A 17,636-nucleotide genomic window follows, 5' to 3' on the forward strand; every position below is an offset into this window, starting at 1 on the left:
CCAATAATAACCTTCTATTTTAGGTTATGGTTGACCCATTTTAAGTCCTGAAATAGTTTCAAACCAAAAACCACACCTCGGGTCACTTTATTGCAAGCAACATTTAACCAAGAACATCTTTGACTCTATCAGAGAAGATAAAAAAAATATTAATCAAGCATTGGTATGAGATTCATGATTTTTTTTTTCGAAAACTAATAACAGAGATCAATCTATTAAACTGGGGATAGAAACACAAGATACTTCCATGATTCTGCAAGAAAAACAATGAGTAAGAAAAAGATAAATACCATGCAGAATGACAATAGAGACTAGATTACTAGCGACTTTGAAATATCCAAATGCTTCACTACTCACTTTGAAAGAATGGGTACTGCTGACCCTATCAACATTAACCCTGACATCATCAATCTTATTCCTACTGTTATATCCCCCCGCTGAAAATGATCAACTTGTGGCCGTACCAGACAGTATGGAAATCAAGAATGTTTTATTCAGTATGCCAAGGGACAAAGCTCCTGATCCAAATGAGTTTCCACCCAACTTCTTTCAAGCTAATTGGAATGTGATGGGAGAAGACATTTTGCACATGGTTCAACACTGTTTCTGCTCAGGTTTCCTCCTGAAAGAAATGAACTCCACGTTCATATCTCTCATCCGCGAAATTGACTTTTCCACAACCCCATCCCATTTCAGACATGTATATCTCTATGCAATACTAGTTACAAAATTGTTTCCCAAAGGATAAATCACTCTTAACCAAGCTCATGAAACTCTTAACCGTATGAATACCATAAGTGAAAAAAAGAGTAATAAAGGCATCATGTAATCAGAATTGACATGGCTAAGACCTTTGATAGAGTGAGTTATAGATTTCTTCTTGCTGTCATGAAGCAAATGGGATTTAGTAAAAAAAAAATGGTGAAATATCATTCATCAATGTATTCCTAGCACTACCTTGGCTACGCTGATAAATGATGTTCCTCGAAAATTCTTCAACTTATCCACATGACTTAGACAAGGAGACCCTCTATCCCCTTACCTTTTTCTATTTTCTATCAAAGATCTTTCTACAAGCCCCGTACATGCTGAAATTCTTGTTCTGAAAGCAGTACCAAGATGGGTGACCGCTTGAGAAGTACTCGTGTACCTTTGTTTGGTTGAAAACCAATACCAAGTTGAATGACTGCTTAGGAAGTCCTCATTTTTCCATTCTAGCCTCCCCATCTTGTTTGAGACTCTGGCTTAGAAGAAGAAGATGTACTAAATTTTAAATTCCCAGGTCATAATATTGTTTCTTTACTATGGTTTTTCTTCATCAAGCTCACCAGTAATTTTACAGTTACGCCAAAAAAATTCCGAAAAAAAATCACTAAAAAAAATAAAAAAATAGGGTTGTCAATGGATAACAAAGTATTCGATATCCGTCTGAGTTCGTTCGAATCGTTAGGATATTATCCGAAATTTCGGACAACGGACATAGGATACGGGTGCCTTATCGGATATTCTTGCTTTAACGAAACGGATACAGTAAAAGCATTATCATATAGGATAATATTCGATATCCATTAAAAAATTATATGCATTTTAAGAAATAAAATTTTGAATAATATATTTTGTTGTTAACTTGGTAGTGTATATGAAAAACATAGAAATTATTACATTATGGAAGAACAAAAACACAATTAATATTGTTGGTTGTGTGAAAAGCGGAAAATTTTTCAATTCTGGTACAAAAGATTTTGAGTTTTGTTAAATCTAACTCAAAGTAATAATTTATAAAGTGAAATTTTTGCATTTGATCAAGACAGTTGGTTTTATTTGTTGAATTTCCTTAGAATTTATTTGATTTTCTTTGTAATTTATGAAATGTTGGAAAAAACTGAATAAAAAATTATATTATTTTTATTATAATGAAATACTATCATATATTACCAGATGTCCAAAATTATTATCAAAATGAATACGAAAAATATTTTTAAGTATCCATCGTATACTCTCGGATATTAGCTATCCAGTAATCCTTATCAGTAACGAATACGGCAGAGGCCATATCCGTTTCACTAAGTACCGTTGAGTGTTGACAGGTCTATCCAAGAATAAATTAGGCAACAGTTAAAACAGTGTAAAGTGAGACCCAGCCTTGCTCTCCCAACTCCCAAGGGATTCTTTGATTTCTTTCCCTCCGGTCAATTAGTCAACAAAATGTCATCAAATTTTGGAAAGACATGGGACCCTACAAAGATCCCCTGCCCTTTTCCGTTTTGCCGTGATTCGATGATTATCGGGGAAGGGGTGGGACCCACAAATCCGTACAGAAGAAACCGCCTTTTTGCTCTTTGCTGGCTAATAAGCTGGGAAAATCTAGTATTCTCTAATTCAGTCGATTTTAGCCTAGGGTTCAGTACATGAGAATCAGAAGATAAACGAAGAAATCTGAGTTTCTCCAAAATTATTCCTTCTCGTTCGTCACCATCTCTAGCATTTCAAGTTCATCTTCCGAATCAAGCCTCCTTCACAATCATCTTCAGAAGAATCAGTAGATAGGTAAGTTTTAATCGATTGATATCTCTACTTTCTTGATAAGTTGATTGAATCAGTTCTTGTGAATGAAATGGAGTTTTCAACTGATTTCCTAATTACTATTTGAAAGTTCAATTCTTGAATTCGTGAGCTCTTATGTCCATTCTTGATTGGTAGCTAGTAGCGAGACGTCTTTTGAAATGTAGGGTTTGGTGAACCCAAACTGAGAATCCGTTTTAGGGGTTTTCTTGATTCTTTTTAGTAGTAATTTTTTTCTTAAGATTCTTCATAATTGATGCATTCCTTGGCTAAATCAGGGAATTGTTCATCATCGACAAGTATTCTTTCTCATTTGATTCGTCGTCAGAAGCAATCCTTGACATCCGTCATCTTCAAAATCATTACATACAGGTAATTTTGTTTTTCTCTTGAAGTTTATTTGTCCATTTGCAATATCTATTGTTTATTGGATCTTTAGGATTCTTACAATTACAATTTGTTCCAATAATTGAAAGGGGAAATGAACTTATGTGTCATATTTTCTAGTAAGATTTATTGTGTTCTTCAATTTGCTAGTAAGATTTATTCTGTTCTTCGTTTAATTAGCAGATGGTTATAGGTTATGTGTCCTTTTTTTCTTGATATGTTTTTGGTAATCACAAGCGACGTGTACTATTGAAACCACTTGGTTAATTGTAGAACTTAAACACTAGTGTATAAATATCACTGGTGGGTATTCACTATTTCATCCTGTCCAATGGATGTAATGCGTTATATCAGCGTTCAATGTCATTGTATGGCTTATCTGGAGAGTGTATAGAGTTCTATTTTCCGAGTTCGTGTTGACTATATTCTGTATAGAAATATGTTTTTGCTGCTGATGGTCCTTGTCAGGGAAACCAAAAGTACCCACCTAGTTAGTATTCATATGCAGGGGAGAAACAACATTAGAGTGACTTCACTAGTTCCCACTCTCTAGTAATTTTTGGTATCTTTTTGATCCCTCATCCACCGACTTTGTGTGGTGATTTCTGAACCTAGTTTTTGTTTCTTATCAGTGTCACTCATGTGAGATGGATGGCGGGGGTGGAGATCCGCCGCCGAATGGTATTACAGCAGTTTGTTTAAATTTCTTTCGTAATTTGGGGCCCGTGTTGACTCAGTTCTGGAACCAGTATGGTGACGTAATCTGGACTTGGGTATTGCAAATACTATTCTTAAGTGTTTTCCTCAGTGGGCTTGGTGAGATGAGTCTGCTGATGCTTAATGAGAAAAGTGGCTATCTCGATCTTGTATGGCTAGCTATATTTGTTGGTATTTCGGGTTGTGCATTTACTCTTTCAAGATATCCAGCCTATTATGTAAATTTCATCGCTTTCTTAAGTGGTTGGCTACACCACTGGGGAATAGACCAGAGGTTCCCTAGGTGGCATGTCATCAATAGCTTGATGAACTTGGCACTTGTGTTCGTCACATTCAAATCCGTTAGGCCTGTTATATGGACTTGTAGCACATCCGTCACCCTTGTGGCTGCGCTTGCAATAGCTTATGATAGAAGAGACCCAACAGGGTTCTCGGAAGGGATCACAACAGGGTTTTTCATCAGTTTCCTAACACAGCTGGTTGAGGACGACAGCAATAAGCATAAACTGGCAGTTCACTGGGGAGTGGCGACCTTCTTATGTTGGCTTTGTTCTGTAAGCTTTTACTTCCTTTTCCATTGATTCCTTGCTAAACCTGTAACGCTCTGATGACCTCTAATTGCATTTACTGTCCTTGGTTTCCCTTATGTTTGCTAAATGTGTTGCTGGATTTGATGAATGGTAATGCCAGTTGAATATGAATGGCCCGAGATCAAATACGCCATATAAACTGATTAATTTCATTTGTTACAACAGGTTGCACGACCACCACCACAACAAGGTCCACAAATACAACAAGGTCCAGGTGGTCAGCCACCACCAGTTCTACAACTAGGTCCGCAAATACCGCAAGCACCAGGTGGTCAGCAACCAGGAGTTCAACAACTAGGTCCACAAATACATCAAGCTCCAGGTGGTCAGCCACCAGCAGTTCAACAACTTGGTCCACTACTACAGGCAGCTCCAGGTCAGCCGCAGCAACTTGACCAGGAATTTTTTTCTGTGTTTCGTCATCAGGTCTCAACCTTCCGTAACAATGTCTTGACCTCTCGTTCTCATAGTACTAGTAGCTCTGACATTAGACGAAACAATCTAGGGATAGTGATCCAATAAGGTTTTGCTTATTTCAGAGGTTTGGGTTAAGCAGATTTGACTCATGTGTACGGTGGATACACTCAAATGGTATGCTTAAGATTTGTTATAACACTTGGGATCAGTAGAGTTAGCAGATGTTTTTTGGGTTCTCCTTTTTCCGACTTCTATGCACACAGATTTTGATGGTTCACAGATGTGTCGCGTTACAATTTTTTTTTCATCATCAGTGTGTTATGCTTGTAAAAACCACTACAGTGAGTATACTATATATCAGAAGTGTGATTTCTCTCAGGTACTGCTATAAGATTGCTGTCATATATCACTTATATCTGTAATTTTGAAAAGCAACATTGTTGTTTGCTGGTATTTTAACTAAAAGGGTTCTATGAAACTCAGATTCACTGGTGGATGAATAGAAAAATTTGGAAAGAAACTGAAATTAGCACTCTGGAATTTTCGCAATAGACACAAGTAGTATAAGAAGTAAACTAGCAAAAGGTTGGAAGTCTAAAAAGATAAAAAGCAGGAAATTGAATTGCGAATTTGAAGATTCTGTAACAGACTAATTCAATGTTTGCAAGGTTACAGATCGGTAAATTAGATTACAGCAGAATTTTGGGACTAAATTATTTCACTGAATACATTAGTTACTGCCAGTGCCAGATGCCATCCCTGCTGCTTTACTTTACCGGTTTTCCAAACAGCTTCAGTCCAATAATCTCGATCTAGTCCCAACTAGAAAACTGGTGCTTTATTGTACATGGAAGAGGACTTCTCCACTGTCGTCGTGGACTGGTTCCTCTTGCTGGAGTTGAGATAGCACAAGGATTCCAAGCTTGATGGCGCATCGGCTTCTGCATATTCTCCCCCTTGATCTCTGATAGGAATCATATATGCGTGCAGTGGAGTTTGTGCTCGATACATGGGTGTCTCACTTCCAATACCATAATGAGGTGTTTCACTGATTCAAAAAATGCTGCGCTAAACATACAACTTTAAAAATCCTCAATCTGGTGAGCATAACCAATTCCATATTCTTCAAAAACGATTAGGCATTCCTTCAATCTAGTTGTTGAGAATAGTAGCACTTACAAAAATGGTAAGTTCACCATTCCTGCAGTTCAAACAAAACAATATCATAAAAACCAAGTAACATTTTTAGCATTACTGAGAGTTGTAAATTTAGCTTATCATTTTATAAATTCTAAAAATACTCATTCATTGTTCGGGAAAGTAGTATTTCTGAACCCAGAATTAACCCCCGTGGCCAAAATTGCACTGTGATCCAAAAATTATCTTTCGAGGCCCAAAGTTGTATATAGTCTTGATACATCATGACCGGACACTGCGCTCTGACACAAAATATGCTGTCACTCAAAATCTTCTGCTATAGCCTTAAATGTACGGACTATATGACCTTCAGCAATCCAAATCCACTTTCGTCCGCTAAAAATGCAACATAAATCTGGATTTATCTTGTGACCCAAAACCTTGCTATCGCCAGAAGATCCAGGTCCATAGTTTTCATGGCACAATTTAAATTTGAATCCCGAATTTTACTTTATTTTATCTTTGTACTCTTCTGTATTCACTCACTGTGGCTGACTTCATCACAACGCTGAAATGTAATGCTAAGTTGAAAATGAATTGGGTTTAAGCGGCTTGAGGCTTGAAACACCTCTACAAGAGTGCAGGCCCAGTAAAGTTAAGTTGAATGAATATGAAAAGCTCAGTTCAGTGACAGAAAAACTGTTGCTGATACAACTAACTTCGGCTCCAGTCATAACAGCTAGTTGAGTTTGAGAAAAGTTTTTTACTTAGGTAAATTGAAATGTAGACAACTTTCGAATTCAGGTAGTAGATATTGCAGTATCATATAGCAAAAAAATTTTAACACCACTAAGGCCAAGCAAAATGGTAAACCATTTAGCTTAGCTATAGCTTATCTGTAGCGAAAGCCAACTACTATGTCTTCCATGTCGCTTAAATATAGTGGAATCCCTTAGATACACTTTAAAAATCAGATCTGATGCCGATTAGGGCTGAGCGAAATCACATGGAAACTGAGTTTCCGTTGAAAAATTACTCTACGGATACTTAGTTTCTGTTTTTCAATTGAAACGGATATTCAGTGTCCGTTAACTATTGCACGAAAACTGAGTTTCCGTTTGGTAAATAATATTTGTTTGACCTTTTCTTTGTTACACTCCTCTCACACCCTATCGAAAAATCATCTTTAAAAACCCTTCGACGGCTAGAGTGGAACTTCATAATCAACGCGCTTGAATGTCTAGGCTTCTCTAAAGAGTTATGTGACCTAATTTTTGCTTGCATTTCCTTTGTTTCATATGTCGTTCTTGTTGATTATATCCCTAGAGAAACTTCCTTTCCTTCCAGAGATATCAGATAGGGTGACCCTTTGTCAAAAATAATTTTTGTTATGTGCATGCATGTGATCGCTTTTTAGATTACTGTTATACGCTGAAAAGTTAGGAAACCTTCAAAATTAAAACTCACTGAGGATGCCGATCTGTCTCTCATTTATTTTTTGCTGATGATTTTTTCTTTTTTACTTTTGCTAGTATTGTTCAGGGCCAGGCTAGGGATTTGTTGAATATTTTAAAAATAATTAGCGACTCTTCCGGTCACGTTACAAACTACCAAAAATCGAGTATTTATTTTAATTAAAAAAAAATATAAAACAAACACCGTAAGTTATTAGTTGGAATTCTATAGAATTACAAAATAACCAAAACTGATACTTACTTAGATATACCTCTTTTTTTTAATAGAACTAAAAAATTTAACTATAAAAAAATATGTTGGATAAGGTTTATAAAAGAGTCCAAGGTGCAAAAATATTATTTCGAGCTGGTAGATCTAGAGGTGTCAAACAGGCCGGCCCGGCCTATCTTTGGTCGGCCTAGGCTGGCCTATGGCCTGGGGTCAGCCTGTTAATTTAGCCGGCCGGCCTGGCCTGGAAAGCCTATTAGTGAGCTGTGAGCCTAGCCTGTGCCAGGCCTGCTTTAAACCGGGCCAGACCAATCCAGGCCAGGCTAGCCTGCCATTATTTTCGAATGTCCTTAAAAAAAAGGTATTCAAAGACGTGAGAATGCAGAGGTTCGAACTAAAGTTCTCAATCTCCTCGTTTACACCCCCATCCATTATCTTCCATCGTAATTGTTGCGTACAGATTAAGAATAAAGATGGCTATTATATTGATCTACACAAAAGTTGGATGACAAATAAGTTAACTTTATTACTAACTAGTATAACATGAACGTGCGATGCACCTGCCATTCCATTCAAAAACAAAACAATCTCTTCATTTAATAATTTTTCAATCAATAATGCATGTTCATATAAAATGTATATTTTCTTATGCTATATTTTGCAAAGATAAAAAAAATTCCTTGCTCACGCAAGGTTCATCCACATCACCGACTGGAATCCCCGGCTGCACAACATATTCATCTTCGGATGTAAAAGATTTGCTTTCTCCCGCAAAGGTGACCTGCTAAGAGCAAAAGTGACCTATTAAGAATATTATGACTCAACATTATTGGTAACAGAAAATACGTAGGTTGAAATAAACATCAGATTAGGGGTAGACAGCCTTGAGTGACATTTTTCTCCAGTTACGAACCATTAGATCCTAATAATTTATATGGAAGTACGCTTAAAAGTGTTTCCCCTTGCGATCTTCTGACCAATTTTCCACTGAAAAGGCGAGACAGACTCATAGGATCTACCAATGTTGATCCCATTTTAAGTAGTGCTCAAATTCATAGAAATCAAAGCCAGGTGCTAAATTACATTTATTAGAATCAATAAAATCAGTGCTAAACAAAATCATGTATACACTATTTCCAAGTGAAAATATCCACCAAACCTCAAAAAAAGATAAAACACTTTGACAAATGATAACCTCACAGAAGCAACTAAAAACAAATACTGATCCAGAATCAATATCTACTCAACATCAGAGATTATCATGCATGCCAGCCAACACGATCATCATAGACACTAACATATGCATGTTCTTAACATTTGGTGAGAGGCATATTATCATCAAAATAATACTTCAGAAAATGTGCTAAAAAGAATACCAAAACTCTAAACATTTGACTCTTATTTATCCCACTGCAGTCCTACTCATAAAAGGATCTACTTGTAATGGTTCCAAATAGGCCTACTCGTGGAAGTACTGCATACAGATTACAGAATTATTGAGCTAAAAAATGTGATTACTATCATAGCTTATCTTATGCAATCATTGACAGTCACCTAATAACCCAATTTTGAAGCCTAATCCCACACAACATTTTTACCAATTACCCTCTTAAACCCCAAAAATCATAAGTGCATTTTTGTTTATGTTCACCCTTGACCTACCATAAAAGAAACAGTCAACATAACCATCATAATTTATACTTCAACTAAAGGTTTATATAGGGTTCGAGGTTACCTTGAATCCATGGGGGAAAAAATGAGCAATCTTAAAGTCTGGAGGTAAACTCCATAGATTTCTTGGATTCTTAGTCTCCTTATTTCGACGACTATGATCGATCAGTTTTTCATCTGTAAGTAACATAAATAAGCAAAATTAAAAAACCAAGTCAAACCCACATCTTACTGTCAAGTTAAATCCAGTCAAACAATTCACCACCACAACATCAGCTGAAATTAAATTCACCAAAATTGACTAAACCACATTGTAACTAAATGCTAAATACTAATTAGGAAAGAAAATTATGATTGAGCATAAAGGTAGCAAAAACAAAAACAAATTCAGATGCAGACAAAGTCACATCAAGGTTAACTAATTAAGCTACCATCTAAATGATAATTACTATTATATCTAACTAAGTCATACCAACTTAAATTACAAAACAGTGGTGTGAAGAAACTCAGGTTACTTTTAGTTTTAGAAGAATGCTTCACTACTCTGGAAACTACAACTTCTATTACTCATGCTCTGTGTGCCACAAATATGTATAGCCTGAACCAAAAATCAAAAAAGACTCTGAAGTTTACAAATTTGCATAGCCTCTATAAATTCCAATTTAGAACCGTTTTTTCTTATAGAAAAATCAACAAACAACTAAGGTTTACAAATTTTAGAAATCAAATTCACAAATATAATGGGTTCACCGAAAAGCAAACGAAGTTAGAATATCTTCTCCAAAATTTTATCTGACATTATAAGAAATAAGATATGGATAGAAAGCAATTGTAACTGAAATTGGGTAGCAAAATTCAAAATCTAACTCAAATATATATGATTTGAAAATCGGTGATTGAAATTCCCAAATTTAAGTGAATCAGATTACAGTTTAGAATTTCACTAACCTGGGTTGAAATGTGATGTTAAGGTTTCACATGTTTCGATATCATAAGAAATGGAAAGCAATTGCAATGGTGCTGAAATTTGGAAGCCAAAATTCGAAATTTAGGTCAAAAATAATGAGTTCAAAATCGGTGACAGAAATTATCAAGATTAAGAATCGACTAACCCGGATTGAAATCTTCTTTCATGGAAAGCAGTTGCAATGGTTGCTGAAATGAGAAGCCAAAAATTAGGTCAAAATCGGTGACTGAAATTTTCAAAATTAAAGAAGAATAAGATTAAGAATCGAATAACCTGGGTTGAAATCTGTTGTTAGGTCTCATATTTGTCCTAGATGTTGTTCTTCTTTCATGGCGAGGTGTTTCAGAAACCATGGCGAAGATGGTGAAGGTGTTTCAGACGAAAAGAGATTGAGTTGAGACAGAGAAAACGAAAGTGAAAACGCAATCTGGGTTTCTTCTGTGTAGTCAAGTTCCAGTGGTACCCTTTGGTTCAAAGTTGTGACGGAAAAATAAGCAAGGGCAGTTGAGTAAAAAAGGGGGGCCACGGTTGAAAAGGCCCCCTTTTCATTATTACAGTAAGATTTTTATTTTAGGTAATGACATAAAATTCAGACTTAATTAAATTTGATTAATTCTATAAATAGGATATAACTAATTATACGGTCCGCGAGTTATAACCCAGAAGTGTCACCATCCTTCCACAAAAAACTCATCAAAACAAAAGTAACACAAAAACCCCATCAAAACAAAATTAACACAAAAACTCCAAATTTAAATGTTGGTTTCATCAAATTTTATTTTGGTTTATCAATTTTTAAAAATTTGAGATTTTTGTATCAATTTTGTTTACGATGAAGTTTTAATGGATCCCAACATTTGAGTGGGGTTTTTGTACCACAAGTTTGGTCACCTTAGATTTTTATGACTATTATAAGTAATTATGATTATGTGTAGTTAAAGGAATAAAAATAAAAATACATGCGTACTATAAATAAGTAAGTTTCCATCATTAAAAGAGAATTCTAAAATTTATTGAGTCAATAATAGGAGAGAAAAAACAAATAATCAATGATTCAATATAACTTTTTTTCTTTTTCTTCGTGACCCTAATTAATTTGCTTCATCATTTATATATACCATAAATTAATAACTTAAGTATTAGCTATTTTGGAATTTATCTAATGTGTACTAAAAATTGAATGTGAATAGTGTTCACACAAAGTTGCGTGGATCTTTGGCAGCAGGCAACCTACCAAAGGTGCTTCAGCTAATGTGTATAGGTTCGATTCCCAAACATTACACATTTTTTTTGTAAAATATATAGTATGGTCTACTATCGAGGCCATAGCAGGCCTAGCCTGGCAGGGTTATACAGGCCCAGGCTGAAACACTAGAGCGCAGCTTGGGCCTGCTTTGAGCCTGGACCTGGCCAGCTCTGCTTTAATCACGAGTCTGGTCTGGCCTCTTTGACACCTCTAGGTAGAACCACACTTATTAGTTATGTCAATAATAGTGTATCAAATGATGTGTTTTTCTCTACCCAAAAAAACTTTGGACAGACTTAATGCTCTGTAAGGATGTTTATAGTGGCAGAAAATTAAGAATAACAAACGAGTATATCTCAAAACCTGGGACTCGGTTCCTACTAGTAAAGCTAGTGGATGGCTGGGTATTAAAAACTCTTACACAGTCAATTTGGCCCTTTTAATTGTTGTTTGGATACTTATTGTAAATCCAGATAATTTTTGGAGTATAATTCTTAAATGCAAATATTTCCCTAAAACTGACCCTCTAAACTATAAGAAAAAATTGGTTAAGTCTTGGGTCTGACCATTATATGTAAAGGCATTAAAGTAATAAAAAAAGACCATGACTGGAAAATAGGGAATGGGAAAAATATTAGCCTCTGGAATGATAGGTGGCTACCAAATGGAAATTTCCCTAAACCTAAGAATAAGAATATTATTGTAACTTTCCAAAAAAATATCTGATATTAAAAATACTCAAGGTGAATGGAATAATAACTTGTTGTGTAATCTAGATGACCAAGCAATTTAGGAAATCAAAACAGTTGAACCCCTCGGTATTACTGAGATCATACAAAATGAGTAGGTACTAAGGATGAAAAGGTTTTAGTAAAATATGCTTAGAACTACTTGTGTAGTGAAAATCATTTGAATAAAAAAGTAAAATGGTATGCTATATGGAACCTTGAAGTAATGCTTGAAAGTATCTTACCAACTGTTTACTTGTGAGGGAAAGACTAAGTATATTTATTTTACTCCTATTGAAATTCAATGTTTTATTTGTTATAATATGATTAGTGAAAGTATTGCTCCTCTTTTTACTAAGTATCCTTTTTCTAAAGCCATTTGGAGAGGTATTCACTAACCACTATGTTTTATAATGTCGCCTATTTGAATTTTAAAGATTGATATTTGATTTGGCTAAAGGATTATGATCTCAGGGAAACTTATGCTTACATCATATTGTACATTAGGAAGTACATATTCAAAGCTATTTCAGAAACATAATTCCTAACCTGATTGGGAAATTTATGCTTATATCCTCTTGTACGTTGAGCCTTACGAGGTTCAAGGGACGCAAGCAATGCGAGTGTAACTGAATCGCTTGAAGGGTGGATTCGGTCTCAACTACATTCCAGTCTGAAGTTTGATAGTAGGCTAGTGTCTGTAGTGGCTTAATACAATTTGGTGTTCAAATATGGATGAGGTCCCTAGGTGTTTCTAATATTGTGGTTTCCTCGTTAACAAAACTTTTGGTGTCTTCTATTTTTCCTTTTCTATATTTTATATTGTTTAACTTTATAATAGGATTTACACAAGTAGTAAGTATTCAAACTTATTAGATACGTCTATATTAACTTTGATCGATGGGACTCGTTCTTGTAGAATTCGTTTCTTGAAAGATAGATTACTCGTACTTGGTAGAATTCCAGTTATTTATTTGAATACAACTAGATTAATCTTGGATATTGATTTTTGAGATCGTCCAAGTATTCTTCTTAACAATCATGTTCACAGTCTATATTGTTTAAACTTTTTGATTGAGGAGAGATATAGATATAAACTCTATATACATATTTACAAGGATCATTAAGTTGGTCTGCTTGCAATTATATTAGGTTTTTTCCATACATATTATCGAACAAAAAATTGGTGGTGTACTTGGTACCTCTCCTTTTCACTTCAATTTGAACTTACTTTTTGTTTCTTATCTCTCTAAACCTCCAGTCTAAATCGTTTGAGATGGAGAACCCTGGTGGAAACGGTCATACACTGAATGGTGGTAACATTGCAAACTGTTTTAATTTCTTTCATAATTTGTGGGCTGGGATGAATCAATTTTGAAATCACTATGGATAGATGATAAGGACCACGGTATTACTAATTCTCTTCTTATATGTTTTTTTTTGATGTGCTTGTTGAGATGATTTTATATATATGGATGGTTTCTGTTAAAATATACCATAAAAGGCTTGAGAAAAATATCTCCAAAATAGGTGATAATTTGATAGACTTTGTTCTTTATATTTTTTTCAATGATATATCAAAATAATAATGATAATAAACAATAACCAAATAAGCTATTACTGAGTCCATATAGATAAAAGAAGAATTAATCTTATATTTTAAAATCCATAAAGTTTTTGACATATCCTAATCCCTCGTTCATGTCCACTTGTTTTAATTTGTAGCTAACAGAATTGTTACAATTTCTGTAACTCATGCTTTTTCTTTTAGTTTTTTCTTCTTCTAAACATCAATATATCAAATTGTAAACCATATAAGAGATTGTAGCAGCAATTCCACCCTCAACATGAAACGAATTCTAACCTTGGTTCGGGCGTACACCACAAAAGAAAAATAAAAGCAGAAGCCTCGCGGATAAGTAACGACTGATTAAATACAAAACTGATTAAATATACTTAAGTTCTCATAAAAGAGTCGACTCTACGTATCCCTCACAAAAACATATCCCAGTAGCTTACATATGTTTTGTCAGCCACCACATTACTAAGCAATTACCAGAACAAAAATAAAAATGCCAAGAAAGCAAGATGCTAAAACAATCCTAAGATTTCCATCTTTACCATCAGTAAATTAAACTCTAGATTCAATAAATGATTTATTTATCATCCCTTCAACTAAAGTCTATGTTCTTGGATATTGATTAAAACGTCGGAAAAAAATCATAAAACTGATACAGAACGAGAGTCTTCTCTCCCCAGCCACGTTTTTCTGAGATGGAGAAAGAAAAAGGTTGAAAACGCAAAAACTCCACAAAACCCTGTCTGCTTCTATGTAAAGCATGCACAGACTTGTATTTTTTCATTGTGTTTACACATTTATTTTGTAAGGCTCTTCCTCTATATACCCCCAGAAATGTTAACGCTACCTCTTTATCTCATTACCCCTAAAACTTTTCCTCCTACCCCGTCAAATATTAATTTTGCATACCCCCAATACATACAGAATCAAGAAAAGAAAATATAACCACCGAAGCACTCAAATACCATCTTCATTTATGTGATTCAAATACTCGGAAGAAAAAAAAATTATTTCATGAGGAAGGAAGATCAAACAAATAAATAAACAAACAAATAAACCGTAAATGTTATGGTTCTTCAAATTTTGGAAGAACAACAATAAAACCCTAGAAAAAAATTGGGGACTTTTAGTTTGAATCAAGATGTAAATTGAAATAGATTAAAGTCAAGAGAGCATTAGAACAAGATTAGCTTATAGATAATAATTTCTTCTTTCATTCTTGATCGAGATTTCATTGTATTTGGGTTTGTTATGTTTGGTCAAGATTATGGAATTTTAACTTGGAGTTTGATAGGTTTAACGATGATCATCAAGTTAATATTGTTTTATTCATGATCGGATGACTATTGTTGCTAATCAATTGTCAAGGCAAAAATGAGTCTCCATGATCTTTCTATGGTTTTTGTTAGCAAATTTCTTTAATTTGGATTCTAGAACATTGAGAATAGAATAGATTTGATGTAAAAAAACAAGATGATGTATCCCAGATTCTAGTGGAAATGGTTAAATGTGTAAATGGCCTCTTACCAGCCAATATATCAACTAAGTTCTGTTATAGTTCCTTATATTTCATAAGATCTCACGGGTTTATTGTTTACATGCAAGGGTGTATAGATACAAAAAATTTCTTATTTTTTTTTCCATTAACTAAATTGTAACTACTTTTTAACTGAATAAGGGGTATCATTAGTGTTTTTGGGAGTATATAAAGGAAGAGACTTTAGTAAAATAATTTTTAGTTATGTGTGTTTATTTCTAATGTGTGTAAGATGAAATTCCTATACAGTTTTTCCTCTATAAATCACTGAGATTCCTTAAAAATCACTTAGAGAGTTCCCCAATATCTATGAGGTCACAGAGAGTTTTCAAAACTCCTTTGCATAAGAAGTTTCTTTGTATCTCTACAAATATTAATTGACTAACTCCATGTTACTTTGTAATCGACCCAATTCTGATAATGACAGTTGAACAAGAACGACCCAAGCCTGTGCATTTTTGATGATCAAATACATAATAAAAAGGGGAAAACACACTAAAAAGGGTAAAACAACTAAAGCTTTCGGCCATTTACATCATATAAAATGATTAATTTCATATGTTACATGTTGCACTACCTCCACAAGGTTCACCAATACATCCAATTCCGTGTATACTGATAATGCTAATTGAACATGAATGGCGCAAGCATGTGCATTTTTGATGATCAAATACATCATATTAACCTTTTTTTAAAATAAACAAGGAAATAAAACACTAAAAAGAGTACAACAACAAATAGGCCATCAACATCATATAATGTGATTAATTTCATTTGTTGCAGGTTGCACCACCACCACAAGGTTCACTAATACGTTTAAGTCCATGTATATTATAATGTTGCACAATGGTTACTAAGGTATGGTATTATTTGTTTATCTGGATGCTTGCTTGGTAACCGTTGAATTCTCATATTCCAGGGAACAACAATCATAGATCGACCTAACTAACTTGGTGACCGATGAATCTGATATTCAATTCCAAAATGGTGTAAATTCTCAAATCTCCATTTCGTGGGGTATATTAGTTTAGAACCCATATTGTACGAGGTTGATACTTAGTTTCGAACTTATATTCCAAATTCAAGGTAACTAATTTTCTTACTTGGTGGTTGATGCACCATCAACACTTATCTAAAACCCGAGTACATGGTTAGCCATATTTTGACTGATAAACTACATAGTATTCCGACCAATAGTAGTCTGAAATATGACTCAAACCTAAAATCACGCCACACTTTTTCTTGATGATTAAGAGCACCTGTAATGCAAGGGGTCATTCATCCTGGGTGGAGGTCTTATATTAAATTTGTTTTTTTGTGGTTCATTGCTTAATGGCAAGAAAAAGGTAATTTTTTTTTACCTAAAGTTCATTTCCAATTCCCAAGGCCTTGTTTAACAAACTTTAGTTAAATATAGAGACAAAATAATGATGTGGATTTAAGACCCCAAGACCATGAAGAAAGATAATCTAAACTTTTCCTTTACCCCCACTTAGAGCTTCTCTAATACAATGTGTGCGAAGAAAAAAAATCTTAATCCATATACAATACACATCCATTTTTTCAAAAATATTTCTCCAACCCTAACCTTTATAACTAATATCAAGAATACATGGCATGGTTTTGGGAAGACATCCTCTAAGTGGACCTCTAGTTTTAGAGATCTTCACCTAGAGGATGTCTTTCCCTCTTAATTATCATTTTATTAATAAAATTACCTACTTTGATGTTGCTTAAAGGAATGTATGCTGGTTTCAAAAAAAAAATAAAAAAAAATAGGAAGCTAGATATGGTATTACGATTAGTACCGATTTTGAGAACAATAATCATAATGCAACCAATTTAAGATGTCAACTCTTGTGTTAATTAGTAGATGAGATATAATTTGGCAGGCAATACAACAACTTTATGTAATCTCTATCTCTATAATAATAAGAGCAAGTTTTATGGTGGAATCCAACCTATTCCAAGCCTGGAAAAAATGTGGAATGTCAATTTTAATGGATTCCAAGTCATGCCATGTATACTTTTCCCAACCCATGTTTAATGATTTTGTAGAACGGTGAATCCAACGAAATGGTAATCTGAATAATGTTAAACGCTATTCTCAATATCGTACTAAAAGACGAAAAACACTATTCAGAATATTGTAAGCCACACACATAAAAACTATTGTTGATCTCAACCACGCAAAAATATTTTAGTCAAATATCATTGACCAAGTCATGCTATTTTTAACGTTGCAGGTTGTCTAGATTAGCGTTTATATGATTCCATCATAAGAATTGAACTTCCATAAACAATTTTAAATGTTGAGCAACTGTTACTACGAAAACCTTCTGATGTTAATTCAAGCTACTTCAATAAAAATATTTCTTACTCACATACCTAAAAGTATTGTCGTAGGAGAAAATA

At 34.3% G+C, this 17,636-nt stretch overlaps 2 protein-coding genes and 1 long non-coding RNA gene across 5 annotated transcripts; 2 read left to right on the forward strand and 1 right to left on the reverse strand.

Annotated features, from left to right (window-relative positions):
- Positions 1–2,394: 2,394 nt before the first annotated feature.
- LOC113338033 lies at positions 2,395–3,871 on the forward strand. Its single transcript, XR_003354544.1, has 3 exons — positions 2,395–2,547; positions 2,841–2,934; positions 3,582–3,871. It is a non-coding gene; the product is annotated as an uncharacterized LOC113338033 (long non-coding RNA).
- A 59-nt stretch (positions 3,872–3,930) lies between these two features.
- Positions 3,931–4,923, forward strand: LOC113338027. The gene is made up of 2 exons (XM_026583552.1): positions 3,931–4,220; positions 4,422–4,923. The coding sequence occupies exons 1-2, from the start codon at positions 3,972–3,974 to the stop codon at positions 4,776–4,778; spliced, it is 606 nt and encodes a 201-aa protein (XP_026439337.1). The 5' UTR covers positions 3,931–3,971; the 3' UTR covers positions 4,779–4,923.
- Positions 4,924–8,059: 3,136 nt separating this feature from the next.
- LOC113338028 lies at positions 8,060–10,672 on the reverse strand. Of its 3 annotated transcripts, none has more exons than XM_026583555.1 (5): positions 10,405–10,672; positions 10,277–10,319; positions 10,113–10,184; positions 9,229–9,341; positions 8,060–8,274 (listed from the first exon to the last, which is right to left on the reverse strand). In XM_026583555.1, the coding sequence occupies exons 2-5, from the start codon at positions 10,296–10,298 to the stop codon at positions 8,140–8,142; spliced, it is 342 nt and encodes a 113-aa protein (XP_026439340.1). In that variant the 5' UTR covers positions 10,299–10,319; positions 10,405–10,672; the 3' UTR covers positions 8,060–8,139. The 3 variants fall into 3 exon arrangements, with proteins under 3 accessions (XP_026439340.1, XP_026439338.1, XP_026439339.1); XM_026583553.1 differs by having other exon boundaries at positions 8,060–8,277; XM_026583554.1 differs by having other exon boundaries at positions 8,060–8,277; positions 10,277–10,672.
- Positions 10,673–17,636: the final 6,964 nt, after the last annotated feature.

Source organism: Papaver somniferum, unplaced genomic scaffold (assembly GCF_003573695.1).
Source record: "Papaver somniferum cultivar HN1 unplaced genomic scaffold, ASM357369v1 unplaced-scaffold_18, whole genome shotgun sequence".
NCBI lineage: Eukaryota > Viridiplantae > Streptophyta > Magnoliopsida > Ranunculales > Papaveraceae > Papaver > Papaver somniferum.

Coding starts and splice junctions, on each gene's coding strand:
- LOC113338027 (XM_026583552.1), top strand. CDS start 3,972: ATGAACTTGGCACTTGTGTTCGTCACATTCAAATCCGTTAGGCCTGTT. Junction 4,221..4,421: donor TCTTATGTTGGCTTTGTTCT/GTAAGCTTTTAC, acceptor TTGTTACAACAG/GTTGCACGACCACCACCACA.
- LOC113338028 (XM_026583553.1), bottom strand. CDS start 10,298: ATGAAAGAAGATTTCAATCCGG. Junction 10,185..10,276: donor GAAAGAAGATTTCAATCCGG/GTTAGTCGATTC, acceptor TCCAAATTTCAG/CACCATTGCAATTGCTTTCC. Junction 9,342..10,112: donor AACATCACATTTCAACCCAG/GTTAGTGAAATT, acceptor TGTTACTTACAG/ATGAAAAACTGATCGATCAT.